This window comes from Pelodiscus sinensis, chromosome 29 (assembly GCF_049634645.1).
Source record: "Pelodiscus sinensis isolate JC-2024 chromosome 29, ASM4963464v1, whole genome shotgun sequence".
NCBI classification, from domain to species: domain Eukaryota; kingdom Metazoa; phylum Chordata; order Testudines; family Trionychidae; genus Pelodiscus; species Pelodiscus sinensis.
The window spans coordinates 13,473,701-13,501,074 of record NC_134739.1 but is presented as its reverse complement, the minus strand read 5'-3'; the positions used below and the strand labels follow the sequence as shown (position 1 = coordinate 13,501,074).

General features: G+C 58.8%; 1 protein-coding gene across 2 annotated transcripts in view; it reads right to left on the bottom strand.

Annotated features, from left to right (window-relative positions):
• The window catches only part of TBX21 (T-box transcription factor 21), a 29,741-nt gene extending 2,774 nt beyond the window's left edge, over positions 1 to 26,967 (bottom strand). The window contains exons 1-3 of one of the 2 annotated variants that reach the window (XM_075911191.1): positions 25,939 to 26,967; positions 1,866 to 2,020; positions 426 to 547 (exon numbers count right to left, since the gene is read on the bottom strand). In XM_075911191.1, the coding sequence (XP_075767306.1) occupies positions 426 to 547; positions 1,866 to 2,020; positions 25,939 to 26,501 (840 nt within the window). In that variant the 5' untranslated portion in view covers positions 26,502 to 26,967. Of the gene's footprint in view, positions 1 to 425; positions 548 to 1,865; positions 2,021 to 4,423; positions 5,389 to 25,938 lie in introns of those variants that run through there. The other variant, XM_075911192.1, reaches the window with a different exon arrangement.
• Between the last annotated feature and the right edge of the window lie 407 nt (positions 26,968 to 27,374).

Here is a 27,374-nt window from a genome sequence, read left to right as displayed (position 1 = left end):
ACCACGGCCCACTGGGATAAGCCACCGAGGGAACGTCAGTGGAATCCATCGCGTTAGGGAGATATCATGTGGCAAGGAGTTCCAGAGGCTACTGACTAGACAAAAGGCAGCTCCTTCCGCTGGAAGGAAAGCGAGAGAACCAATGGAACAGAGAAAGCACGAGGAGGGGTCCTCAGAGGCAGCCCTGCCCCAAAAAGCAGCTGATGGCGGGGAGTAGGGAGTGTCTGGAGGATCCAGAGTGTCGAGAGGCACGCGGTTACCACCAGGAACAATGGAGAGTGGCTGAAAGGTCTCTGTCCAGCACGGTGCAGGTTGGCTACATGGGTGTTGGGGCTGAGGGTTGGCCTGTGCCCTATGGTGGGGGGCATCACCAGGGCTATGGGGCCGAGGGGGGTCTGGCCTGTGATGGGGGAGGGGGCGGTTACCTGCGTGACGTTGTTGGACGCCCCTTTGTTATTGGTGAGCTTGAGTTTGCCGAACGAGACCTCCTGGCGCATCCAGTGGGCCCCGGTGTTGGGCGAGTCGGGGTGGACGTACAGCCGGTTACCTGCCAAACAGCCGCCTGTTCAGCGCCCCTGCCCCGGGCCTGCCAGCGGCTCCCTGCGCCCCTGCTGCTGAGCCAGCCCGTTGGCGCTTAGCGCAGCCACCCTGCCCGCTGGGTAGCCAGGGGGCAAAGAGGCGACTGAACCCATCATCTTCCACCCCAGTGCCGGGCAGGGCCTATGGGGCAGGGAGCCGCTGCACTGCCGTGGTTGCCCTGCTGAAAATGCAACAAGTGCTGGGGGGCGGCTGGAGCCAGAGTGCGGACAAGCAAGGGCGGGGAGGGGCTCCCCACTGCTCAGGGACCCAGCAATGGGGAGAGATCAGCAGCTGGGATGGTCCTGGCCCCTGTGGCTCCAGGGGAGTTTGTGGTTAGGGGTCCCCACGGCTGCCCATGCGGGGAACACGGCTCCGGCTCCACCCCTACCCGTGCAGGGAAAAGGCAGCCCTGTGGCCCGGGCCATGGCTGCTTGAAACCTTAAAACAGCCTCGCACAATCAGGAGCCAGCTCTTAGCTCACAGTGAGCCCCCCCCCTCCCCTGCCCCCCAGCTTCTAGAGCAGATGCTGAGCTCGGGAATAGTGCAGCTCATCCTGGCTGCTGCAGCCCCGGCCTCTCCCAGCAGGGGGCGCTGTGGGGCGGGGGCAGGAGCATGGGCTGGGGGGGGGGGGGAGAATTCTGGCTACTGCAGTCCCAGCCTCTCCCAGCAAGGGGCGTTGTGGGGAGGGGGCAGGAGCATGGGCTGGGGGGGGGGGAAATTCTGGCTGCTCCAGCCCTGGTCTCTCCCAGCAGGGGGCGCTGTGGGGAGGGGGCAGGAGCATGGGCGGGGGGGAGGGAGAGCTCTGGCTGCTTCAGCCCTGGTCTCTCCCAGCAGGGGGCGCTGTGGGGAGGGGGCAGGAGCATGGGCGGGGGGGAGGGAGAGCTCTGGCTGCTCCAGCCCTGGTCTCTCCCAGCAGGGGGCGCTGTGGGGAGGGGGCAGGAGCATGGGCTGGCGGGGGGTGGGAAGGGGGAGCTCTGGCTGGTCTCTCCCAGCAGGGGGCGCTGTGGGGAGGGGGCAGGAGCATGGGCTGGCGGGGGTGGGAAGGGGGAGCTCTGGCTGGTCTCTCCCAGCAGGGGGCACTGTGGGGCGGGGGCAGGAGCATGGGCTGGCGGGGGTGGGAAGGGGGAGCTCTGGCTGGTCTCTCCCAGCAGGGGGCGCAGTGGGCAGGGGAGGGGCGGGAGCACCCACCTCCCACAAGAGCCCTACATGTGACAGCAAGCACTGACCCACAGGTCGGGCCCCACAGGGGAGATACGTGGGGCGAGGCCTGGCTCTCTCCTTCATACCTGGCATGTTGCCCTCGGCCTTGCCGCACTGGACCCACTTCCCGCCCTGGTACCGCCAGTGGTGCTGGTCCACCAGGACGATGTCCACGCAGACCCGGTAATGAGCCACGGGGTCCAGCCCGGAGAGGTTGAAGCTGAGAAACGGGAACATCCGCCTGGGGGGTGGAGGGGAGACACAAACACAGCCCAGCCTGTTACTCGGGGGGGGGGGGGGAGAGAACGCCCTCTGGTCCCTCCCCCCCATCACACGTCAGGAGATAGCCCCCCCCGCACAGAAGTCAGTCTGATTAGGCAAGACACATACAGGGTGGGAGGGGAAACTGAGGCACTGTGCTCTGCCCCCGGTCAGCTGCAGAGCCGCGAATAGACCCCAGGTGCCTTGATTCCCACTTCAGCACAGAGCAGGAGTCTTGGCTGCCCCGCAGCGGAGCCCAGGGTGCTACCCCATAACCACTCTCCTCTGGGCGAGATCAATGGGGGGCTGCTTTCCCCCACGGGGTATCAAACCGGAGAGATCAGGACGGGGCAGGGGGGGACGAGACGACACAGCGATTGCAGAAGAAGCGGAGGGAGAGGACGGACATTGACCATTCCCGGTGCTGGGGCCCTGGTCAGGATTGGGGTCCCTGTGCATCCTGTGTGCACAGGGACCCTGCCCCAGAGGGACTGAGGGAAATGGGGGGCTGGAGGAGGGGGGAATCCGGGGGTGCTAGAGAAGCCGGGGGGAGCAGTAAAGAACAGGGAGAGGGGAGAAAAGGGGACAGGGTGTGCGTGGAATCCAGCTCCCCCCAGAGCACCGCAGTGGATCCGTTCTGGCGCTGAAGCCGGCTCAGCCCACAGGCCTGATCCCAGCCCCTCCCCCCCTCCGGCCCTGTGCTCCCCATCAGGGCAGCGTTAGCCGCCCGGCCCCATTTAGCACCCGAGACTTGTCAGCTGGTCACAACAGGTGGCAGCTCCGCTCGTCCCTTTTCCGGTTCAGAAACCGACACCGTTGCTATTCTCAGCTCCGGCCCCAGGCCAGGGAAGGGCAGGAGGCCGGGAGCCGCAGGGGGAACAGAGAACAATGGGAGAGGGGCGCCGAAAGGGAGGGAGAAGAGCAAAGAGGTCGGGTCGGCTGGGTCTTGCACTCCAGTTTCAAATCCCTACTTCAGCCCCTCGTCCGCGGCCTCCCCCTTTGTCAGAGGAAGCGGGGCCTGAAGAAGGGACTGGGGGCTCCACCTCCCGACTGCACTGAGGGTGCTGGCTTGGCAGGGTCTGACTTAATCATCACCAGCAAGACTCGAACTCAGGACCCGCAAACATCCCAGCCTCTGGCGGCTTGTGCTGCCTACAGGGCTAGTCGCAGGGGGTGTACCAGGGCCGGCCACAAGAGGGAGACGTGGCCCCACAGAGGCAAGGGGCGCCTTTGGGACAGGTGAGCACGGCGCCCCCTAGTGATGGGTTTTCAGGACTGCAACATGCTACTGCAACATGCCAGTGGCTCTGAAAACCCCCGGTTTGATCCAGGGATGGTGTAAAACGGAGGGGCTCAAATTTGACAGGTCATGAATTCATTCACGTTAAGCCCGATGGATGCTCCAATATGGCATTGACATCAGATTTACACGGGTGTCAATAGGGGGCCCCCATACCAGCACCTGGCTGGGCTGACAGCAGCTCGTTAAGAGGCATGTCACAGGCCACCCTCGCTATCGCCCCAAGACACGTTCCAAAACATGGACTCCCAGCGAAATGACGTAAAGAGGGGAATTTTTTTTCTATTTGCACCAATTGTTGGGGTTTTTTTCCTGAGTGACATAAGAACGGGGAATGGATACGTTATAAACCCTCCCGTCCCCACAAGCATCAGCGCGGAACAGATGTAGCTCAGGCCGACTTGTAGTGGGGGCACCTTGTACTCTGGCGTTACGTTCGCACTCCAGTGGATTCGCACGGGAATAACAGGTGGGTAAAAAGCAGGCTCAGAATCAGGCTCGGTTCCACGCATGGAAAAGGGGAGCCGGGAGGCAGCCCGATTCCTGCCTCGTCAGCCCTGCAAAAAAATCCTGAACCAGCTCCTCTCCCCAAAGTAATTTACGATGTTTGAAAATGGATGCACTTTTTATTTGCCTACTGCATTTTGAGCCTGGGGGAGAGGGGGGAGACATCACGAGGGCAAGCCGCTCTCCCCCACCACGAGGGCTAGAAACGTACGACTCTCTTCTTTCAAAATGGAAGCCAAGAGGCCCCCGGCACGGCTGGACTCCAGGCTCCGGGGCTTTCAGAACAAGGAAAATCAGGAGCAAATGGTTAGAGCAAAACCGCCCGAGCTGGCGACCCTGGAATTCTGAGCTGACTGCCCCAGGAGGAATCAGGAGTTTAAACACTTAGGGCCAAGGCTCCTCTTGTGTCTGTACAGCACCTTGCACCCTGGGCCGCAGGTCCTATGTGCTCCCACAATATAGAGGTACAAGGAATAAGATTAAGAGCAGGCATTTATCCCCGCCAGTCCTGCTCACGTCCCGGCAAAGCCATGAGCTCAGGGCCGCAGGACTCAAGCGATTGTCAGGGAAAAATACCTCGCCTGCCCAGGTGTCAACCTCTTCTCTCCAGTGCTCCCCCGATCCAGCAATCGCCCCCTCGCCCGGACCGCGGAGGGGGCAGGAGAGCGGGAGCATTTCATCAGCTGGTGAATAAAAGACGGGCCAAGAACCGGAAGCCAGGAGGGTCCCGGCCGCAGCCCTGGGGCAAAACACCCGCCCGGGTTTCGCTGGCTGAGCCAATTGCTCGCAAGGCTGCGGCTCCCGGGACAGGGTTGAGCAGGGGTCACCGACCAGGAAGGGGGCGCAGGGCAGCTCCCCATGGCTTGCCTTGCTGGGTCGCAGGGAGGCGTGGGCCCCGGCAACCTGCGCTCCTGTGGTTGGGTAATTCCGGGGGCCCACACGGCACACCCCCTGTGGAATATACACAAACACACACACACACACCGCAACCCCGCCTACGATCAAACACGCCCACGTGCACCACCGTAACATCCCACACGCAGGGCGCACGTGCACAAGCCTGCACGCGCACGACAGTGACGCACGCCGGGCGGACGCACAAGCAGGCGCACGCATAGCTGTGTCCCCAGATACGTACAGCTGTGTCACACGGGGCACGCCCAAACTCCACACACACACACTCAATGAGGCACAACCGCTCACCACCGCGGAGTCTCACAATCTGGTGCGGACACGGGCACGGGACGAGCCGCACTCCGGCAGGCAGCAACCCCTCCTGCTCTCCAAACATTTACAGCCCCTCGAGCATGATCCCGGCCTCCAGCCACTGGACACACCAGCGGGCGCGCCGGGCCCCGGTGCCGGGCGCCCCATTCCTGTCTGAGCGGAGAGCCGGGGGGCAGGGAGGCGGGGCCGGGCCATGTGGGTGCAGTGGAAGCACGCAGACCGGGGGGGAGTCCTGCCAGGAGCAGGCCCCGCTGTTTGCCAGGGCAGCCCCCTCCCGCCCCGCAGGCCTCATTCGACCTCCCTAGCCGGCTGTCACCCCCCGAGTCGCCCTCCCCCTCCCTTTTCAGGGATCTCGCGGCGTCCCCTCTTCCTCCGCCGCCTGCCGCTGCGCTGCTCTTCCTCTCTCGGTCTCTCTCACTCACTTCCTTCCTTCCTCGGCCGGCCCCGGCGCGCTGGGCAGGCCGAGTGGGAGGCGCCGGCGGGTGGAAGCGGGACAGGCTGTGAGGTGCAGCGTTTCCTTGAAGCGCCGGCGTTTCTGCTAAAGCGGGGCCGGGCTGGAGAGATCGCGGGGCCGGGGGAGACCCCGCTCCGGGGAGTGGGGGGGCGGCCCCGCTTCTCAGAAACGGCTCTGGAAAGCCCAGCCCCGACCACGCGCCTAGGGCCGGGGCCTCTCCCCCCTCCCTCGGCATGGAAAGCCCCCTCCCCACGGCTGGAAGGCCAGCCCTGGGGGGGCGCAGGGAGCAGCTGTTTTTGGGGGGGGGGGGGAACGTCTTCCGCCTGCTCTCTGCCTTGGTTACTGCCCCGAGCCCCGGTCTTCTCCTGAGCACAGCCTGCCCCACGCCCTTTGCCCCACGGCCCAGCCTGCCCCATGGCTCCTCCGCCCCCAGCCTGCCCCGCACCCTTTGCCCCATGCCCCCAGCCTGCCCCACACCCTTTGCCCCGCGCCCCCAGCCTGCCCCATGGCTCCTCCGTCCCCAGCCTGCCTCACACCCTTTGCCCTGTGCCCCCAGCCTGCCCCACACCCTTTGCCCTGCGCCCCCAGCCTGCCCCATGGCTCCTCCGCCCCCAGCCTGCCTCACACCCTTTGCCCCATGCCCCCAGCCTGCCCCACACCCTTTGCCCTGCGCCCCCAGCCTGCCCCATGCCCCGTGGTTTGTCTGCCTCACGCCCCAGCCTGCTCCATGGCTCCCCTGCCCTCAGCCTGCCCCACCCCCTTTGCCCCATGACTCACCTGCCCCCCCGCCCCCCCCGCCCCAGCCTACACCCAAGCCAAGCTGTGCGTGAAATACCCCACACAAACGGTTTCCGGTTTCCAGGTGGTTTGGGACCGGGGGGGCCGGGCTGGGCGTAAAACGTTTCCAAGACCCGGGGCGTGTTCCACATGCCCTGCAAGCCGAGCGCCCCAGGGCCCGAAGGCCAAAACGCCGCGTCTGAGACAGGGCCAGGGCTGAACGTTGGGGGCGTAGTCACGAGCCCCCCGAACATGGGCCTGGTCCTGCAGGGGTCGCCCAGCACCGGAGCCGTGGGGCCAGGAAAACGGCCCCATCGCCAGGTTCCCAGCTCGCAACGGCAGCACAGGCGGGGTTCGGAGTCCCGGCCATGGGACCCACAGAGGTAACCGGGCAGGGGCTAGCGGGGGAGGGGCATTCAGCACAGCCCCCCTGCCCACCGCCCGCTCCTCGTGCCAGCCCACGTGGGAACAGCCCCCGCGCCCTGCCAACCCGACGGCGGCCGGAGCGTCACTAAAACCCCAGCTCCCACGCACCCGGAAAAATCGGCAGCTGTTTAAAGGCCGACCCCTGATCCGGGCCAGACCCCCCCGCCCACCTTCCCAGTCCAGCCGTCAGCCATGCACCCCCTGTGACGCTCCCAGTCTGACCCACGAGGGGGGGGCTTTCCCACGGGACCGTGGGTTTTATTTCACCTGGGCGAGAAGGGGGCTGGGGTGGTCACGCCGGGAGAGTTAATCTCTGCCCCTTGGCAGGACGATTCGCTTCACAGCGGGGCGGGGGAGCAGCGGGCAAGGGGAGGAATCCAGAGCCGAGTGGCTGGCCCGAGATTTAACATCCCCCCTCCGCCCCGCACAGAGCCAAGCAGGCTGGATCCCGAAGTCGGTTTCCCTTAGGCTGAGTCCCGGCAGCTGGGAATCCGCTCCCAGGACCTCAGCGAGGTGCCGGGGGCTCTGCCGGCTTGGTCAGGCAAACGAGTTTCCCAAAGATCTGGCCGTCAGGGCCCTGCTCCCCACACACCAGCCTCTCCCGGACGCGGTCGCCGTGTCACGAGAACAAGCCCGCAGAGGGTGGCTGCCGCCGCCCAACACCACCCATTTGCCCAGGGGGTGGTATCAGCAAGGTATTGCCCCAGGCTAGCACGGCTCAGGCCTGGTCCCGGTGCCGCTAAACTGGCATTTTGCTGGCTACGTCCAATGGAAGCCGGAGCGGCCCCCGATTTTTATCCAACAAGCAGCACACATGCATGGAAATGCAGCCACTTCTGGGGCAGAGCACAGCTGCGGTGAAAGAGCTGACAGCAACAAGACCACCCCCTGCCTTAGAGAAAGCAGCCGCTGGAGCAGATGGCCCAGAGCTCAATGGGCCCAACAAGCTGCTCGCTTAAACCAGTTTCTCCCCAGCACCCTTACTCCTTGTTGCTGCTGATTTCCTGCAGTGGCAACAGACGGGGCACTTCTGAGGAGCAACACCAAGAGGGGCGAAGCTCTCGTCCAGGCCCTAGCCCCGGGGGGGGGGGGGGGAGAGGGACAAGTTGCCCCAACGTTGCACGGCCAATGGCTGCCAAATCAGCACAAGCAACATTGCTTTGAAACCTACGGACAGAGGGGGCCTGATCTCCGTTGCATGAGGGATGGAAAAAGCCGCCTCCGATAGTTACACGATTTGTTTAACCTGTTCACCATTAGTCCGCAGGTGGTGGTGCTGCCCAGGCCCCTGTGCGGCTCGGCCCCGGAGTCCAGCTAGTAGGGCTGGTTAACTGGTTACCTGGTAAGCAGGCTGATTAGCCAGCGGCTTGCCGGTAACCAGTTAACATCTTACATCCCGACGTTGCATGGGTGTCCGTCAGGAATCACTCTGCTTTGCATTTGCACGGGCCACGTGCGACGGCATTCTGACCTTGGAAGGTGCTCCCAGGCGGTACTTGAATACAGGTCATTAATACTCCCATGATGGGCGTGAACAGGCGCTACAGAGAAACAGCCATACAAGAGAGCCCTGTTCGGTTACACCAGGGAGCAGACAACGAAATAGTGACAAGCGCTTGTGCACACGTGCAAGACGTTTAAACGGTGACGATGGGTGAATTTGGGTGGCCTGATATTTCACAGGAGATTGTTACAAGAGGAACCACAGAAACTTGGTGGAGTGATGATAAATCAACAGGCAATCGCAGGGCACAAAACAAACAGGACTGAAAGCAGGGGACACCGGCAGGAGGGTGAAATTCTAGGAGAAAGAACTGGGCCTGTCAATTACAGCTAACCCCTTATGTCAATCAAACTACATCACAGAACCGCTATGGCTAGAAATTCCATCCTTGAACAATAAGAACAGAACAGGCGGGAGAGACAATTTCTGATGTAGCCCTAACTGGTCCCAGGGGTGAATATAAGCTGAGCCATAATGTCATTCCATTTAACATCCTTGAGGAATGGGGGGGGGGAGGGGGAACCAGAGAAAAAAATCACAGTGAAAGCAATTAGCTTCCAAAAGGAATAGCTACACAAGAAAAGAAGAGTCCAGGAAAACAGAAGTGGAACAGTCAGAGTGAAATGTCGACCAGCTGCATGACAACTTTTTAAAAGCATCAGAAAACAGGCTCAAACTGAATCAAATTTCAATTTGAAAAAACAAAACCAAACCAACCAAACAGGAAAGGGACCAAAAAAATGCCACCCTGGTAAAAGAGATGGACCAAAAGACGTGTTTTAGAAGTTGGCTGTCAAATCCTACTATAGAAAATTGAAACGTAATATAAACTTTGGCATGCCTCAGCAGGATCCGGGACACAGAGTGGTTCTGTAGATCATATTTTTACATAAAGTTAGAATTGTCATTAGAATTTGAATGAAACACGGACATAACTCAGTCTCCTTTTAGATCAAGTTTGGATTGAATTGCTTCAGACATTTTAAAACCAGAAAGCAAAATCAGGACGTGCCTGTCCTATTCCGGAGACACATTCCAGACTCAGACCCCTCAGCTTCAAATGTAAAAAACAATCAAGCAGGCCAGAAAAGAATCCTAGAATCACAGAACACTAGAACTGGAAAGGACCTCACGAGGTCATCCCAGTCCAGTCCCCTGCCCACACGGCAGGACCAAGCACCATCATTCTAGAATCTAGACCATCCCTGACAGATGTCTATCTAACAATCTTAAATATCTCCAGTGATGGAGATTCCACAACCCCCCTAGGCAATTTATTCCAGTGTTTTAACCACTCTGTTCGGAAGTTTTTCCCTAATGTCCAACCTCAACCTTCCTTGCTGCAGTTTAAGCCCATTGCTTCTTGTCCTGTCCTCAGAGGCCAAGAGAACAATTTTTCTCCTTCTTCCTTATAACACTCTTCTAGGTACTTGAAAGCTGCTATTATGTCCCTTCTCAGTCGTCTCTTTTCCATACTAAACAAGCCCAATTCTTTCATCCCTCTTAGCTCATGTTCTCTAGACCTTTCATCATTCTTGTTGCTCTTCTCTGGACCTGCTCCCATTTCTCCACATCTTTCCTGAAATGTGGTACCCACAACTGGACACAACACTCCAACTGAGGCCTAATCAGCGCAGAGTAGAGCGGAAGAAGGACTTCTCGTGTCTTGCTCTCAACATGCCGCCCAGAATGATGTTTGCTTTTTTTGCAACCATGTCACACTGTTGACTCCTATTTAGCTTGTGGTCCGCTCTGACCCCTAGATCCCTTTCTGCAGGGCTCCTTCCTAGACTGTTGCTTCCCGTTCTGTGTGAGAGAAACCGATTGTTCCTTCCCTAAGTGGAGCATTTTGCATTTGTCCTTATTAAACGTCATCCTCTTGACCTCAGACCATTTCTCCAATTTGTCCAGATCATTTTGAAATAGGACCCTGATCTCCAAAGCACTTGCAGCCACTCCCAGCTTGGTTTCATCTGCAAACGTAATAAGCGTCCTCTCTATGCCAGTATCTAAATGGTTGATGAAGATATTGAACAGAACCGGTCGCAAAACAGACCCCTGCGGAATCCACCTTGTTCTGCCCTTCCAGCCTGATTGCAAACCATTGAGAACTACTCTGAGAACAGTTATCCATCCAGTTATGCACCCGCCTTATTTGAAGAGTAGCTAGCAAATGATGCACACACTTTGCTGCTAGATTGACACACATCAGAAGCAGGAAGTCTGCCCCACTGTCGGTGGCAATGTGATAGATCGAGGTGCTAAAGGAGCACCCCAGGAAGTCCAGGCAGTGGGGGAGAAGTTAGAGGAAGTCTTTGCATCGGTCTTCACTTCAAAGGGTGTGAGGGAAACTCCCACATCAGAGTTATTCTTTTTAGGTAACAAATCTGAGAAACCGTTCCAGAATGAGGTGTCATGAGAGGTGGTTTTGGAGCAAATTGATAAAATTAAACAGTAATAAAGTCACCGGGATCTGATGGCAGTCACCCAAGGGTGCTGAAGGAACTCAAATGTGAAACCACAGAGCTGTGCTGGGTAACGTATTGGCTCTGCATCAGATGACTGGCGCGTAGCGAACGTCAGGTTTTTGTTTTAAAAAGGCTCCAGCGGCGATCTTCACACTCGTGGGCTGGCAAACCGACCTTCAGTTCTACGCAAATTTGACTGAAACGATCATAAAGACCAGACGGATCAGACACATGACCTCGGGAAACCATGCCTCGCCCAGCTAGTCAAATTCTTTGAGGCTGTCAGTAAAACGTGGGCAAGAGGGATCCAGTGGGTATGGTGGACCTGGACTTCCAGAAAGCCTTTGACAAGGTCCCTCACACAATAAGCTGTCCTGGGGTAAGATTAAAGGTGCTTTCCTGGATCGTGACGGGTTAAAAGACAGGAAACAAAGGGCGTAGGAACAAACAGTTTTCATAGTTCAGAGAGGGGTCCCCCAAGGATCTGCATGGGGAGGAACCAAAGCTGTCCAACACATTCATAAGTGATCTGGAAAGGGAGGTAAAGAATGAAGTGGCAAAGTTTCAGGGGATACAAAATTACTCAAGATGGTTCAGTCAAAACGCTGGCAGCCGAGGGATCTGAAAACCCGAGGTGGGTGGGCAACCCACATGGAAAATGAAATTCAATGTTGATATTCAATGTTGATAAATATTGAACCACGTAACCCCAGCGCTGCCTACGACGCGATGGGGTCTAAATGAGCGGTTCCCACTCGGGAAACAGACCTTGGAGCCCTTCTCTGGAAACATCCACTCAAGGTACAGTGACACCAAAAAAGCCAGCCACATTGGAAGCCACTAGGAAAGGATCAGAGAAGATGACAAACGACCAGGATTTCATTAGAGAAATTCGTGGCACACCCACACGTCGACTGCGTGCAGTCCTAGTCACCCCTCCTCACCAAAGATATTAGAACTGGAAAAGTACAGAGGAGGGTGACGAACGTAACGAGGGGGGTGGGACAGCTTCTGTAGGAGGAGACTAAAAAGACTGGGACTGTCCACTTTAAAAAAAAAAAGACGACAGAGTACGACCGTGGTCTATAAATAAGGTGGAGAAAGCGAATAGGGAAGTTTTAATTTACTCCTTCACGTCACACCAGAACCAGAGGCCATCCTATGACATTAAGAGGCAGCAAGTTAACACAGACATAGGCAAGTACTTCTTCACAAAACACAGCCAATCTGTGGAACTCCTTGCCAGGGGATGCGGTGACAGCCAACCTGTGGAACTCCTTGCCAGGGGATGCGGTGACAGCCAGAAGTAGAACCGGGTTCAAAAAAGGGAAGTTTCTGGAGGGTAGGCCCAGCAGTGGCTATTAGCCACAACGATCAGGGACCTAACTCCTTGCTCCGGGTGTCCCTGAACCTCGACTCCCAGAAGCTGGGAGTGGACAACAGGAGATGGATCACTCCAAACTGACCTGCTCTGTTCCTTCCCTCTGCAGTATCTGTTACCGGCCACTGTCAGGACATGGAATTAGATGGACCATTGAACCGCACAGGAGTTCTTCTGTTCTTATAGTCGCTGGGCTACATGGCTCAGCTCTCCCACACGCACCAGGTTCACACTGGTGTAACACAGCTGACCGCACGGATATGACTCTGGATTAACACCAGTGGGAGCATACAAAGGGGTGCGAGGTAACAGCTGGTTTCCCCATTGCTTAGGGAGTGGGTGATTGTAGCCTGCTGGGCTAGTGGCACCGTGGCCTGGCCCGTAGCATGCCACACTGCCTTGCCGGCGCCTGGTTGGGCTGTTTTGCCACGGAGCCCGTTGGCTTGGTTTCCAGTCACTTCTCTAGCCAGCTGCCAACAGAGCGTCACAGATCAAACCTGTGGCAACGCAGGGGAATGCGCACACCACACCCAACACCTCCTACTGGCCCTGAACGACAGGCGGTGAGACGCATGCTAGGCTGCCAGGACAGGCACGCTGGGGGTGACATCCACACTCCACGTAAGCTGAGCGCTTGGGCAGCTATGCGGGAGAGGGTCAAATGTGCCCAGCGCCCACAGCTGGCACCATGTATTTCTGCTGGTGGTGCATATCCATGCATGCCTTGGTGCATGTCACAAAATTTATTCCGCACATGGACAGAAACAATCTGAGAGAATGTTGGGGTCTTTGAGATGGACCGAAAAACACCATCATTCTAGTTTGCTGGGCGTTTCAAAAGGTTACAAAGAAATCAGCTGGTGACTGGCACAATGTTTTGCCAGACCTAGAGTGTTTCCTTTGCGAGCCTTTGACCCTAGTTTTTAATGTGACAAATGAAAATAAAGGAAACGTCAGATCTGAAAAATAAAAAATTTTGCCAAGTCCCTCCCCCTCTCCCCCCACCACACACACTCCCTACCCCTTCAGCAGCACACGGACGCTATCTGAACAGGTTGCTGACACGTGGGACACCAAGAGGTGGCTTTCTGCTTTGAACATTTTCAGCCACCTCTAATGAAAACGCTCTTCCTGCCCGACCCTCAAATGGCCTCTATCAGCGAAGCTCTACTGATCTTAGAAGAACGCCGCTGATGTACATATTGATGGGGATTAACTTAGCTCTAACTACTCCAGAGAGATCTTGGAGTCATTGTGGAGATTTCTCTGAAAACATCCACGCCGTGTGCAGCGGCCGTCACAAAAGCAAAGAGAATGGGAGGAATCATTAAAAAAGGGATAGAGAATAAGACAGAGAAAGTCTTATTGCCTCTGTATAAAACCATGGGATGCCCGCATCTCGAATACTGCGTACAGATGTAGTCACCTCATTTCAAAAAAGATCTCTTGGCGTTGGAAAACGTTCAGAAAAGGGCAACAAAAAATGATGAGGGGTTTGGAACAGGTCTCATATGAGGTGAGATTAAGAAGACCGGGACTTTTTCAGCTTAGAAGAGGAGACTAAGGGTACATCTAGACTACGTGCCTCTGTCGCCAGAGGCATGTAGATGAGGCTACCAGAGATAGGAAAATGAAGCAGCGATTTAAATAATCGTGGCTTCATTTAAATTTACATGGCTGCCGTGCTGAGTCGACAATCAGCTGATCAGCTGTTTGTCGGCTCAGCGTGATAGTCTGGACGCGCGGGTGTCGACATCAAAGGTATTTGTCGACCACCCAGGTAAATCTCATCCCAGGAGGCATACCTGGGTGGTCGACAAATACCTTTGATGTCGACCCCCGCGCGTCCAGACTATCCTGCTGAGCCGACAAACAGCTGATCAGCTGTTTGTCGGCTCAGCGCGGCAGCCATGTAAATTTAAATGAAGCGGCGATTATTTAAATCGCCGCTTCATTTTCCTATGTCGGGGCATGTAGTCTAGACGTACCCTAAGGGAGGTTAGGCTAGAGGTCTATACAACCATGACTGGTGTGGAAACCGTGAATAAGGAAAAGTTATTGACTTGTTCCCATAACATAAGAACTAGGGGTCACCCAATGAAATGAATAGGTAGCAGGTTTAAAAACAAACAAAAGGAAGGTTTCTTCACTCAGTGCACAGGCAACTTGTGGAACTCCTCGCCAGAGGATGTGGTGAAGGCCAGGACTTGAACAGGGTTCGAAAAAGAGCTAGGTAGATTCATGGACGTTAGGTTCATCAATGGCTGTTAGCCAGGACAGGTAGGGAGGGTGTCCTTACCCTCTGGCAGAGTCTGGGAATGGGCAACAGGAGAGGGATTGCTTGAAGATTCCCTGTTGTGTTCCTTCCTTCTGGGGCACCTGGCCTTGGCCACTGTGGGCAGCTCTCACCCCATCAGCTTTGGACTAGGGATGGAAAATCCCGTTTCATTAGTTAACCGGGGACAGGCGGGGGGGGGGGGGGGTAAGGGGACATTCCAGTCCGGTTGGCTGGAGCGGCCCCGCAGCCACCCACCATGGCCGGGCTCGACTGGCCCCTGTGCCATGGGGCAGGGGCGTCTGACTCCCAGCCCAGGTGGGCTCGCAGGCTCGGAGTCAGCAGGCTCGTGATGGGCGGAAGCTGGAGGGGTGAGGGGGGGGATGGCTGCTGGTAAGCTCCCCCCTCCCCCCGCTGCCGATGGACCCTCCCCACTTTGTCCCCCTCCTTGCATGACTCAGCCCACACGGGCTGGGAGCCAGGAGCCCCGCAGGGCTGGCGCAGCCCCTGCCCGCTGGTAACGGTTTCCATTACCCGGTGAACATCGCCCCTTACGGATCCTGCTGACCAGGTAACCGGTTACCCGTCCGCATCCCTCCTTTGGCCTCCACCCTCCCGCATCTTACACCCGAGGATCTTAAAATACTCAGGAAACCTCCCGGACTCTGCCCAGCGTGGACCAGCCCTGCCTTCCGCCGGGGAACTCCAAACCTGGCGTCCGGGCCCATGGTCACCGAGAGAGAGCTGGGAACAGAGCCCAGAGCTCGGCGCTTTGATCACGGCCCAAGATAGATCCCGGCCGGCCTCTTGGTGACCGCTCCATCCCCCGCCCACGGAATAGGAGCCCGGAGTCCCCCACGGTGGGGGCTCCCCCCAGCTCTCCTCACTAGGCCACACTCCCTCCCAAGGTCAGCTGTCCCCGGGCTCAGCCCTGCCTGTTCTAACCACTGGGCCATGTCCACAAACCATGTTTCTTCTTCCTGGTGCCGAGGACACCCCAGTGGAAGCCGGGACCCTCCCTCCGCCGGAGGGGTCCAGTGTAGCACCCAGCCCCGTGGGACAGTCCCGGAGGGGGGGAGGGGGCCCAGCAGCCTGGGATAGTCAGTAACAGCTGGGAAAGGGGGGGGAGCTGGGAATAGATTCTCTTCCATCAGGCCTGCAAATAAGCAAGTTTCGGGGTGCGGGGGCTGCCTGTCTGCCAAGCCAAGCTGCTCAGGGCAGGACAGATACAGGGGCTGGCCTCACACAATATGGGGCCCGGCCCCCCGCTCTGCAGCATCTGCCCCAGGCCTGGGGATTCCCCTCGCCCACATGCACAGCTTCTACCCCAGGACGGGTGGATTCCCCTTCTCCTCCCCTTCCCCCCCCCTCCCCCGCCTGCACAGCTTCTGTCCCGGGTCTGGCAGATTCCCTTCCCCCCACAATGCACGGTTTCTGCTGGGGGCGTGGGGCCTTCCCCCTCCCCCCGTTGCTGCCAGGCGTGGCTCAGACCCCAGGCGGGTTTAGGACAGGAAGAGATGCGCCGCTAAGCTTTGCTCTATGGCCCAGGGGTGGGGACTTTTTTTGGGGTTGGGGGCCAAGCAGATAGATTTTGTGGGGCCAAAAACGAGGGGTTCAGTGTGTGGGAGGGGGCTGCCGGGAAGCAGGCTCAGGGTGTGGGCAGGAGCGGGTGGGGGGGGTCGGTGGCCCTGGCAGGGGGGGAGGAAGGGTGCAGGAGCGGAGTGAGGGGGTGGAGTCTGGGCAAAAGGGGGGCCACCAGGCTGGAGCACCAGCTCCCCACTGCCTGAGCTTTGGGGGCCAGACCCAGGGAAGCTGGAAGCCGAATCCACCCCCTGGGCCGTAGGTTCCCCACCCCAGGCCAGAGGGCCCATTTCTAAATTCTGGAGCAGAGCAGAATGGGAGATTCGGGGCGGCCGCAGGCAATTTTTGAAAATCCCCTGCTTAAAATCAGCAGGCGCCCTGCTCCATTGTGGGACGTGTGGGGTAAAGGGATCGGACCAGAGTTACATTAAGGTGACCCAGATGCTGCTTGGGAAGTATCGGGGGGGGGCTGTGAAAGGGGGGGGCATGAGCGACACAAGCCCCCCCGCACTGTAACGTCGCATTAGCATCATCGGCAGCTGTGAGCGCGCAGGGCCTGGCCCCTGTGGGCAGCGTCTCCTGCTTCTCCCTAAGGGGATCAGAGCAGGGTCAGGGAAGAGAAATTAACCGGCCCCGAGAACCGTGCATCTTCTGGCAGCTGAGTCGCATTTCCCGGCAGGGCTGGTGTGGGGCGGCAGGTGCCCGACTCAGCCACTGGCTGCCTGCCCCGGGGGGGGAGGGGGCGCGTACATGACTGAGGAGGCTCAGAAAGAGGCCCCCCCCCAGGAGAACCAGCACCCTCCAAGTGCGGCAGCAGGCACGAGGCTGCCCCACGCCAGCGCCAGGGCAGACGTGCAGGGAGGCGCTAGGACCGAGGGGAGAGACTTGCCCAAGCCGGGAGCAGGGGCCCAGCTGCGTGCATTTGTACAGCCCCCGGCGCCCCAGCCCACCACGGGCACTACGGCAACACAGACAGCAAAGACTCGTTCCCACCCCAGCCCGGGGCGCATGTGGGCAGATCCCCGGCCATGCTCAAGGGGTTCAGGTGGAGGGTAGCTGGCGCCATGCCCCTGGAGGGGGCGGGGCCTCCAGCAGAAGGGGCGGGGCCTCTGGCAGAAGGGGCGGGGCTGATGGATAGCCTTCCCCAGGAAGCCCTCAGTGCCACCTGGAGCAAGCCAGGCAGGGCTCCGGCGGAGATTTAAAGGCCCACAATAGCAGGGGTGGCAGCAGCTGGGTGCTCCAGGTCCTACTGAATAGCTGGGTTCCAAGGCAGTTACCCCCCCCCGATCAGCAGGCCTGGGTTCCCCGCCCCCACCCTGAGCTGCAAGAGGGGCCGCCCCCATACAGAGTAAGCCTGGGTCATTTGCAGGAGGGACCCCCGGGGGGACGTGCCTGGGGAAGAGGGCGAAAGGTGGTCAAGCAGCGGAACACCTCCCAGAGTGGGGGCGGGGCAGTCATTTTCATAGTGGGGGCACTTAATGAATTTCAGTATGCAGTCCTAAGCCAGCTCCACCCCCAAAAGGGGCGGGGCTGGGAGCAAAAGGGGCGGGGCCGGGAACTTGCTTCCCCCGAGAGTTGTCTGGAGCTGGGGGCTTTGAATTAAAGACACAGCTTCCCCAGCCTGGCCGGGCCCACCACAGCACAGTCTGGGGGCCAGGAGGTAAAGGCACAGCCTACCCAGGCGAGGCCCTGCCCACACAGCCACCGGGGAATTCCCTGTGGTGCAGGGCGGGGGGTGGGGGGGGCGCGCCATGCTAGGGCCCAGTGCCCCCTCCTTCCCATGGTGCAGAGGGAGAGGGAGAGGGGGAGGGAGGGCAGGCTGGCTAGCCCAGCTGTGGCACGGTGAGCTGGACGGCCACGGGAGATGCTGCGGTTGACGATGCAAGAAAACGGACGATAATTTCAGCAGGGCTCTGCTTGTCCGTGAGGGGTGGTAGGCGGGAAGACGCTGTTAGACAGTCCCAGAGGGGTCGCCGGGTTAGGCGGTACCTTTAAAAACAACGTGTGGTCCTGGGGCACTTTAGGACATGTCTACACTAAGGAGTCATTTCGAAACAACTCCTGCTTTGCACGAGGAACAGCGCTAATTTGGAAACGGGGAGTGTGGACGCACCGCTGCGGCTTCAAAGTAATGACCCCCCAGAGTCCTTCCAAGTAATCACTCCCCAGGGCTTCGGTGGGATCTAGGTAGCGCATCCACACGAAGGAGCTGCTCGGACGAATTTCGAGGCTTCCCTGTCACATGGACGTGCTAGCTGAAGAGAGTTATTTCAGGAGTTATTTCCAAATAATTTCCTAGTGTAGACATTCCCTCAGGGGCTAACGTGTATGAAATTGTGCACACACACACACACACACGTTGAATCTCTCTAACCCAGAATTCTCTGGTCTGGCAACATCCATGGTCCAGCATTGTTTTAGTGAGCCGGATGTCCACTTTTCATGGGCGTGGCCAAGTTTCCCGCGGTCCCATAAAGTTTGTTTACAGCCGCCAGTCCTGGCTCTGTGTTCTGAGCTGCGATTTAGCTCTAATTTACCCCAAAGTGTCCTCTCACAGCCAGGAAGCAGAGGCAGAGTTGGTCATGCTGCTAGACAATATCGACCTCCTGTGGTCCGGCAAATTCTCTGGTTCAGAACCAGTCACGTCCCAAGGCTGCTGAACTAGAGCGGCTCAACATGTAGGATCATGAACGTTCGTGGGCAAAACCCACTGCTTCCGCTGGGCTCCCAACTCATCGGAAGAAGTGGGTTTTGCCTGCGAAAGTTCATGATCTGATCTATATTTGAGACAGGAATAATTTGCGCGGGTTCGTCAATATCTATTTCCAGCGGTGAATTATCCCGTATGTAGGAAGGATTTCAGTCACGGACAGCACGGTTCTCCTCCCCAACTGGGCTATCAACCTCTGCACCCGTTAGAGAGAACGGTGTGATTTCTGCAGCAAGTGCCAAAATGTCGCTTCACTCTTTGTCCGACTAGCGAGCCTGACATAAAACGGGCGGGGTTACCAGCTGCTGTCAAGCGGCATAGCCATGGAGATCAGTAAATTTCCCACCGCTGACCATCTCACCCAGCCCCCCCCAAACGTTTCTCCATCAATACATTTCATGTGTAAGCGATGTTCGGATGCATGGGGACTGTGATGTGGTTGAAATGCTAATCCGTTACACACAGGGGACAGCTTGCTCCCTGGCCGTAAATATCACATAAAACTATCGCAAGAACAATGATCTATGGCCTGAAATGCGAGCCCGGGTCTGAAGACGGATACACAGGAAAGCCGCAGGTACAACCAGCCACCCCTTGAAAGCCAAGGCTGTAGTGGCTCAGTATTAACGTGGTGCTACGCACACTCTAGATTTTGCACTGGTTGCACTATGGTAGTGCAGTCGATTTTTTTAAGCAATCCAGTTATCCCAATACAACTCCTAGGCTACGTCTACACTGGCCCCTTCTTCGGAAGAGGCATGCTAATTTAGAACTTTGGAATAGGGAAATGCGCGGGGGATTTAAATATCCCCCGCGGGATTTAAATAAACATGGCCGCCGCTTTTTTTCCAGCTTGGGGAAAAGCCGGAAAAGAGCGTCCAGACTGGCGCGATCCTCTGGAATAAAGCCCTATTCCGGAGGATCTCTTATTCCTACTTCAAGTACACACACAATACCCCAAAGAGCCCCGCTTTTCAAAAGGAGAGAGACCTCCTTTGGACAGCAGCAAGACCAGTCCTGGCCCTAATTTCCAGTGAGAAACTGTCACCCCCTCCATTTTTAAATGACACAGCCGGTTGTTGCCGTGTGGGTCTCAGGATAGGAGATACACAAATTATATCTTCTAGCCACAGTGGCTCTCCATTTTCCAGATCTTTCAAGAATCTAATTTGTCTAGAGCAATGATTCCCAACCTTTTCCCCATGGAGGAACCCCTAAAATAATTTTTCATATCCCGAGGAACCTATGAAAATGTTTGCTTGGCCAGAAAAAGTTGACAGCGGGGAGCACAATTCAATTACTGCTAAATTATTGTCAAGAAAATGTATTTGTAAAGAGGTCAGCTTACATTGGAAGAAAACAATTTTTTATTTATTCCACGATTTCTCGCGGAACCTTGATTGGGAAACACGGGTCTAGGATCACCCCCAAACTTCACCTCGCTTAATATCTACTTGCTTACAAAATCTGACCAAAAAAGACTGACAAATTGGAATAGAAAGATTGGGCTGACATTTCAGAGCACAGTACACAGGGCAGTTTACACAAGTCACTGTCAATATGAAAAGTTAGTTTGTACTGACTTTGATGGGGTTTTTACGTAGCCTGCTGTAAAACCAGACAAACACCCAGATGAAAGACCCTCACAGATCCACACGTACTTTGGCGGAGAACCACTGTATTAAATCGGCCCGATTTTTGCTGGTGAGAGAGACGTGCTTTCGAGACACTCAGGGCTCTCCCGGGCTGGAATAACCGGCTGCGGGTTAGACCGCTCCGTGTGCAGACCTGGCTGCGTGCCGGATACTCTCCGCCAACAGCCCATGAAAGATACAAACCGGCCCCCCCCCCCCCCCCCCACTACTTCTCTAACATTCAATTTTTAAACACGCGCGCTAGCTAATATTGTTACAAGCCACCTCGGAGATTACTGTTAATGAGAGGAAGTGGAGAGAGGGGGAAAAAACCAAAACACAGTTTTCTATCTGTTTTTCCACATTGTTTACTTGGTGCATTTGACAGCCCTCTGGGGCCCGTCAACTTCACCATTTCCTCTGTAGCGTCAATTTCAGCATTTGCCCCTCTAGAGCGAATTTTCCTTGATTCCTGGTGAGGGCCTTAACATGCAGTGGGGGGCAGGGGGGAGAAACCGTCTCTCCTCCCCCTCCTCCCTCCCCCCACCTATAGAAGAAAATGTGAGTGTGAAATATGGGAGGCGAATTTCAGAGTCTTGCAGGCTTGTCCGCACTTCAACACCCCAGCAAACTTCCGTGGGAACTTTTGCTACCTTCCTGCCACATCCATCCACCTAACATGCTGTCCCCACTAGCTCGGGTGAGCACCAGCGCTCCTGGCGGTGGGTTTTTCACGCCCTCGAGTTCGTAACTGGGTTGAGCTCGTTTTCTAGCGGAGGCCAGACCGGACGGACGGAGCAGGGCCTGACACGCGGCTTTTAGCTAAAGATCAAGCTGAAAACAGGGACGGGGGAGTTTGGGTTTGCTGTGAAAATGCTCACTTCGGAGAGGCGGCGTATCGCTGTGACGCCTGCAGTAAACAAGAGAAGGCCCGTCTGCTTGCCAGATATTATTTCTTGCGTGTCTATTCCCTAGCCAAGGGCCGGGGTCCTTTTTTGCATCCGGGGCGGCACACAAGAAGTCCCTGACTCAAAAGGAGACAGACCCTCCCCACAGGGTCCACGCACGCCAGCGCTGAGGGGGGCGCAGGCTAGCAGATTCAGGGGGCTCCAGCCCCGGGGGTGGGTGGCAGGGGGGCTGAAGCACCAGCTGTGCCTCGGAGGCCAGATCCAGGCGAGTCGGGGGGCGGGGGGACACATTCGGCCCGGACGTCGCCCACTCCTACCCTAGCCTCTTCCCATGCTCTGGTACTGCCACACTAAGCACGGGAGCCTATAAAATGGGGACAAGTCCCCCAGTCTTGGCATCGCCACCGTGCCAGGAGGCCTCCCCTCATCACGGACTAGCTACAGGGCAGCTAAACTGGATTATTAATGGATTTGCTGAACCTCCCCCCACCCCGCCCGCCTTTTCCACCTCCAGAGCAAACCACAGAGCACAGCGCTGCCTGTGCCCTCTGGTTAAAAACCCCCCATGGCGGAGGGGCGGCAGGTGGGTTGCTGATTTCCTGAGTTGACTTGTCTCCCAGTGAGACGCCCGCCACGGCGTCTGAGCGATGAAAGAGCACGGAGCCACAACAACCACGGCCGTGCAAGAGACAGAAGAAACAGGGAGGGATCGTCAAACTCAGCCGCTGCGGCTCGCCTCCCTCCCCCCTCCCGGGCAGGCTAATACCAACAATGGAAAGAAAAGCGCTTTGCACAGTAACGTCGCACCAGGCGTGCGCCTCACTTTACACCGGGGGGGGGGGGAATCCGGGTTAGCCCCAAGGTCAGTCAATCCTGGGATTCACGCTGTCACTGGGCACGTGCAGCCATGCAAGAAGGTGCTTGCACCAGTGCAATCCTCCCTCTCCCCGTTAAACTGTGCTCGTGCGAGCACCATGTTGCACCAGCACATTGTGGGGGGGGTCGCACTAGAGCCCGGATGGAGTTACATTCACGCCAATTGTCCCTGTCTAAACTCAAGGAGCCGTCTCTAGCTCCAGACTGCAGCGGGGTCTCATGGGACACAGCAGGCGCCGGATTGGTCCCAGGCACCCGTCACAAGGAAAAGTTACAGTCGTGCGGGGCCAACTCCTAGGGGGTGAGCTGGGTTTGGGACAGAGGCCCGGTGCGCCAAAGGTATTTAGGCACCTCCCGCTCAGAGATTTCAACAGGCACCTAAACAGGGGAGGCCTGATCCTTGTGCAATGAAACCACAGCTGCTGGGGTGGCCAAACCATCCCCCAGAAAGGAAGTGTGTGTGTGTGTGTGTGTGTGTGCGTGTGCGTGTGCGTGCGAGTGGGCGGAGAGGTCTCAGACCCTTTTGTTTACAGCTAGATGCAGGGTGATGGGAGGGGGAGTCTCAGCTGGAAGAAACCCCTCCCCCCCCCCCATGAAGATTTCATGCATTGGGTCCCTAACCAGAGTCCTGATAAGATAACCTCTGACTGCCAACAGGGTTCTGCTTCCTCCTCGGAAAGGGAACGGGAATGGGACGATCTAACAGGTCAAAGTCCTGGCAGCAGCTCCCCCACTCGGGACGGGCACGACCCGCCTAGGCAGGCGTCCCCGTGAAAAGAGCCCCGCGCCCTGTTTCCTTCGGGTGGCAGCTGATTTTGGGGAGTAGCCAGGGGGATGCTCAGGCAGGATCCACGGGGAACCCCCCAGCGTCAAGCCCAGCGGAGCGACCGCCACCGGGCGCCAAACGGCTCCGGCGCCTGCTCCCAGAACGCCCGAGGGCACGGCTGGAGAACAGTCCTTAACACGCCGTCAGCGCCGGATCCGTGCTATGGTCAGATGCCAGATCAGAGCAAAGGTGCAGGGACGGGGGAAGACTTAGCAGAGAAATCCCACAAGCAACTCCTAAAACCAACAGAGACCAATCAAATCCCATCCCAACTCCAGGGCGGGGGAGGGAGAATTAATTTCAGGCCTGCTCCTGCGCCCCAGAAGCCAAAGTTGGCTGTGGGATTGACTGCGCAGCGGTGGCAGGATCAGGCCCGTGATTACGGGAAGCCATTCAGGTTGGGTGTCAAACAAGGGGTATCCGGATTGAGATCTTTTACGGGGCCTGATTTTCCGCTGGCACTGAGCCTCTCCCAGGGCCGGCCCACAACATTTTGGCACCTGAGGCGGGGAGCTCAAATGACGCCCCCATGCCCCCTCGCTTGGGCCAAACCATTGAAAGGTCTCATTTCTCTGGGTCCTAGTGGCACCCACCCCCCAGTCTGGCACCTGAGGTGGCCACCTCACTTCATTTCATGGTAAGGCCAGCCCTGGCCTCTACCTTCTCCATGAGGGTGAAGGCCCCTTCAAAGGTTCCCAAGTGAGGTGCACAAAAATCTTCAGCCGCCTTCGAAAAACCCAGGCCTGCCCGTTCACCGTTCCAGAAGGCGGCTCTCAAAGCACCCACCAACCCAACCAGCTTTGCGAACTAGGCGCCCAAACCTGCCCCCACTCAAGTCAAGGGCAAGACTCTAATCTAGTTCCAGGGCAACAGCACTGGGCCCTGTCTACATTTTAAGCCAGTCTGGAATGCAGCCACTTCTGGTGGGTGCCTAGTTTAACACCCCACAGCAACAGAGTCATTTAACGCCTCCTATTCGGTGGAGTGAAAGGCTCAGAGGGGGCAGCGTTAAGGAGGCGAAGGCATCCAAATGTGTAGTTACAACATGTCTGGAAGGGGGTTCAGGGGAAAGAGGAAGCTAGCTCTGTTGGTGATATTTTAGTTAGGTTTCTATATGACCCCAGCAACGGAAAAAAAAAAATCTCAGATGCTGAAAACCTGTCATCAGAAACGTTCCACCGCCCCATCTTAGCTTCGATTTCCAGAGGAACCGAGTCACCGGGGTTTACAGGCAAAGAGGAGCCCAAGGCAGGCCTAGGAAAGAAGGATTTCTAGCTCCAGGTGCTTCCCGAGCGATCGGCTTGGTATTTTCCCCCCCTTCCCTTGACGGTGATGGCATATTACGGAATCGCCCCGAGTCCTTCGCAGAAGCCATGCAGCACAAGCGTGCGGCTTGGAAGCCTGCGTGAGAAATGAACCGGCCTTAACGCGTTTAGACTTTCACCACATTAAGCAGGTTGGTTTTGGCATCCAAGTGACACGGCCTGCCTGGGCCAAAGAGAGCGAGAGGCGCAGAGGGGCCGAGACCAACGGGGGAAAGGGAGACGGCCCATCAGAGCCGCGGCCCAGCCGCCCTGGGACCCAGCCTGCGTTTTGGCCATTCCTACCCAGAAGGGCAGCGACGGCCCCAGCTTTGAACCGGTGACGAAGAGGCAGGTCTTCCGATGCAGCGACAGGGAGGAGAAAGCACCGAAGTGGCCTGGCCCATGCAGGGGACAAAGCTTTGCTGCTTTACGCCAGCAAGGAGACCCGCTCTGGGGTAGGCGTGAGCATGCATGGGGGGGCCCTCGTGCTCCAGGCAAACACAGCCCAGCTCCCAGGCCCCGGCCGAGTGTGCACAACACCTTCCAGGCTAGGCCCGGGTTTGGTGGCTCCTCTTCCGTGCAGAAGCGAGCGCTCACCGCCTGCCTGTCACACCCTGCTGGCGCTGTGCGCTCACACGGCCCTGGGGGAAGTGCGCCTGACACCCCCCACACCCTGCACCTGCTGATTCAGCAGAGAAGGGCCGACTTCCAGGCCCATCCCCGGCAGGCCCGGGGTCTCGGAGATCAGGACAGGGGCTATCCGGGGGCCACGGATGGGGGAGCCGGGGAGGCTGCGGTGGCGGCATTCACTGGCGTGTGGGGCGAGGTGCAAAGACGGTCGCGATACAGCTTCCTGGCACCTTTGGGAGCCGATTCCCTGCCGAAGGCAGCAGCTTTACCCCCCCCCCCCCAGAGGATTTGGCCCTAGGCGCCTGTTATTACTGAAGAGCCACAACACTGCCAAAGGCAGAAACGATTCACGGGTCGACCTCGGATGCCAGCGCCCCGGGTCCCCGAGGGCCGGGATCAGGAGGCGGCTCCGTTGGCCCATGGCTAGTCGGCGCGCGGAGCCAAAGGGCCCAGAGAGGCAAGGGCAGCTGCCCAGCAGGCCGGCCCAGTGGATCAGACCCCGGCGAGTCAGGCTGGTGCATGTACCGGGTAGAGGAGCTGGGCCCAGGGCCAGGGGGCAGAAATACAGACTGAGACCCAGGAGCAGACACAGGCCTTGGAGCCCTGCCCGCCCCCACCCCCACCCCCACCCCAAACCAGCCAGGGTGTGAGCCAGGTCCAAGTCACTCCCCAGCCACCTTAGAAGAGCCCGCGTCTGGCCTCAGTTTCCCCAGAGAAAACAGAGTCACTCCCTGCACCTCATTTCTAAAGCCCACTCTAGACAAGGTGTGAGAGCGAATGAGGCGCAGAAGGGAGCCTTACGGGGCGGGGGGGGGGACTGTACCCCCCCCCCAGACTCCCTCGGGCTTTCCTCCGGCCGGGCTGAGCTAAGCACCCGGAGAATTCACCGCTGCAGCTGGGGTCAACCCCAAGCACTCCGGGGGGGGTCGCCCTTCAGCCCCCCCAGCCACCCCCGCGCCCCGAGGAGGCCCCCGCGAGTCCGGGGCTGGCTGCGGAGAAGTTTCAGGACTCGGCTCCTCGGAAAGGGGGGGGTGTAGAAGTGGGGCCCCCTCCCCCCCACTAGATTTGGGGGACCCCGCCACCCCCCAGCCCGGAGGGGCCCGGCCTCACCTGCCCTGCTTGGTGATGATCATCTCGGTCTGGTGCTTGTGGAACTTGGCCCAGAGCGGGTAGTTGTTCAGCCCGGCCTGCAGCTTGCCGGCCAGCTGGTACCCCGGCACCGGGTAGAGCGGGCCCCGCGGGAACACGTGCGGCGCGGCGCCCGGGTAGCAGCCCTCGCCCGCCGCCGGGCCGGGGTAGAGCTCCCCGCCGGCCGCGTACAGCTCTCCGGGGGGCAGCGCGAAGCCGGGCGGGCCGGCGGCGGGGGGCGGCGGGGCCCGGTAGGCGGGGCAGCCGGGCAGCGCCGGTCCGAGATAGCGCCCGGCGCCCGGGCCGCCCACCCCGAAGCCCGCGGGCAGCATCTGGGGGCCGTAGGGCAGGCTCAGCGCGCAGCCCTCGGGGGCCGGCGGCGCCTCGGGGAAGTAGAATCGCTCCTGCCCCGGCAGCTTCAGCTCCGCCGGCTCCTTGGCCCCCGGCAGCTCCAGCGGCTCCTTGGCGAAACTTTGGCCCTCGGCCCCGTGGAGCATGGGGAGCGCGGGGCGGCTGGCTCCGGAGCCCGGCTCCGGGGCGCCCATCGAGGGGCAGCGGGCGGGGAGGGGGGTGCGGGGGGAGATCAGCCCCCCCCAATTCAGCAACTCATCGGGGCTGCGCGAAGAGAGACCCCCCCAAATCACAGTCTCTGCGGCGCCCCACAAAGTCGCGTCGCTCTCCCACGGGGGGTCCCGCGTCGCTTTCCCACGGGGGGTCCCGCGTCGCTTTCCCACGGGGGGGAGGGTCCCCGCGTCGCTTTCCCACGGGGGGGCCCCAAAGGCAGGAGGCAGAAATTTCCTCAACTCAGATCCCAGAAAGAAGCGGCCGGATTCCAGGCAGCAAAGGGGGGGGATGTGTCCCCCCCCTCACACCCCTCCTCTGTCCACGGGCTGCGCGCTGGGGGGGTGCCCCCCGCTCCTGGGAGCTGCCTTCGTCCGCCCCACGCGTCTCACTGCACCTGCTCCATCCTCTGTGCCGGCCCGAGCGCCGCCTGCCTCCCTCTTATTAAAACAGCGGCCCCGGGGCCGCCCAAAGGCTCCGCCCCCCCGGCCGCTGGCCACGCCCCCTCGTGCAAAGGCGTGCAAGGGATTCGCTCGCGAGCCGCTTGAACGCGACAGGCGCCGCCCCCGCTGAAGAGGGAGTTGTGTGGGGGGGCGGGGCGAAAAGGGGCTTTAAAGAGGAACTTAGGGCCCCGATCCCACCAGCACTGAGGCACGTGCTCTGCTTTCCAGCAGGCACTTGGGTTGCTCCCAGCCCCATTCATCTCAATGCGGGGTTAACTCGGGCTGCCGTCTCAATGGAGCGGGGCTCACTACTGCATGGGATAGGAGAGGGGCGGTACAGACCAGCAGGTTCTGCTGGGCGGGGTGGGGGTGGGGGTGGCAAGCCTGGGGGGTGCCAAGCCCTGGCATTGGAGG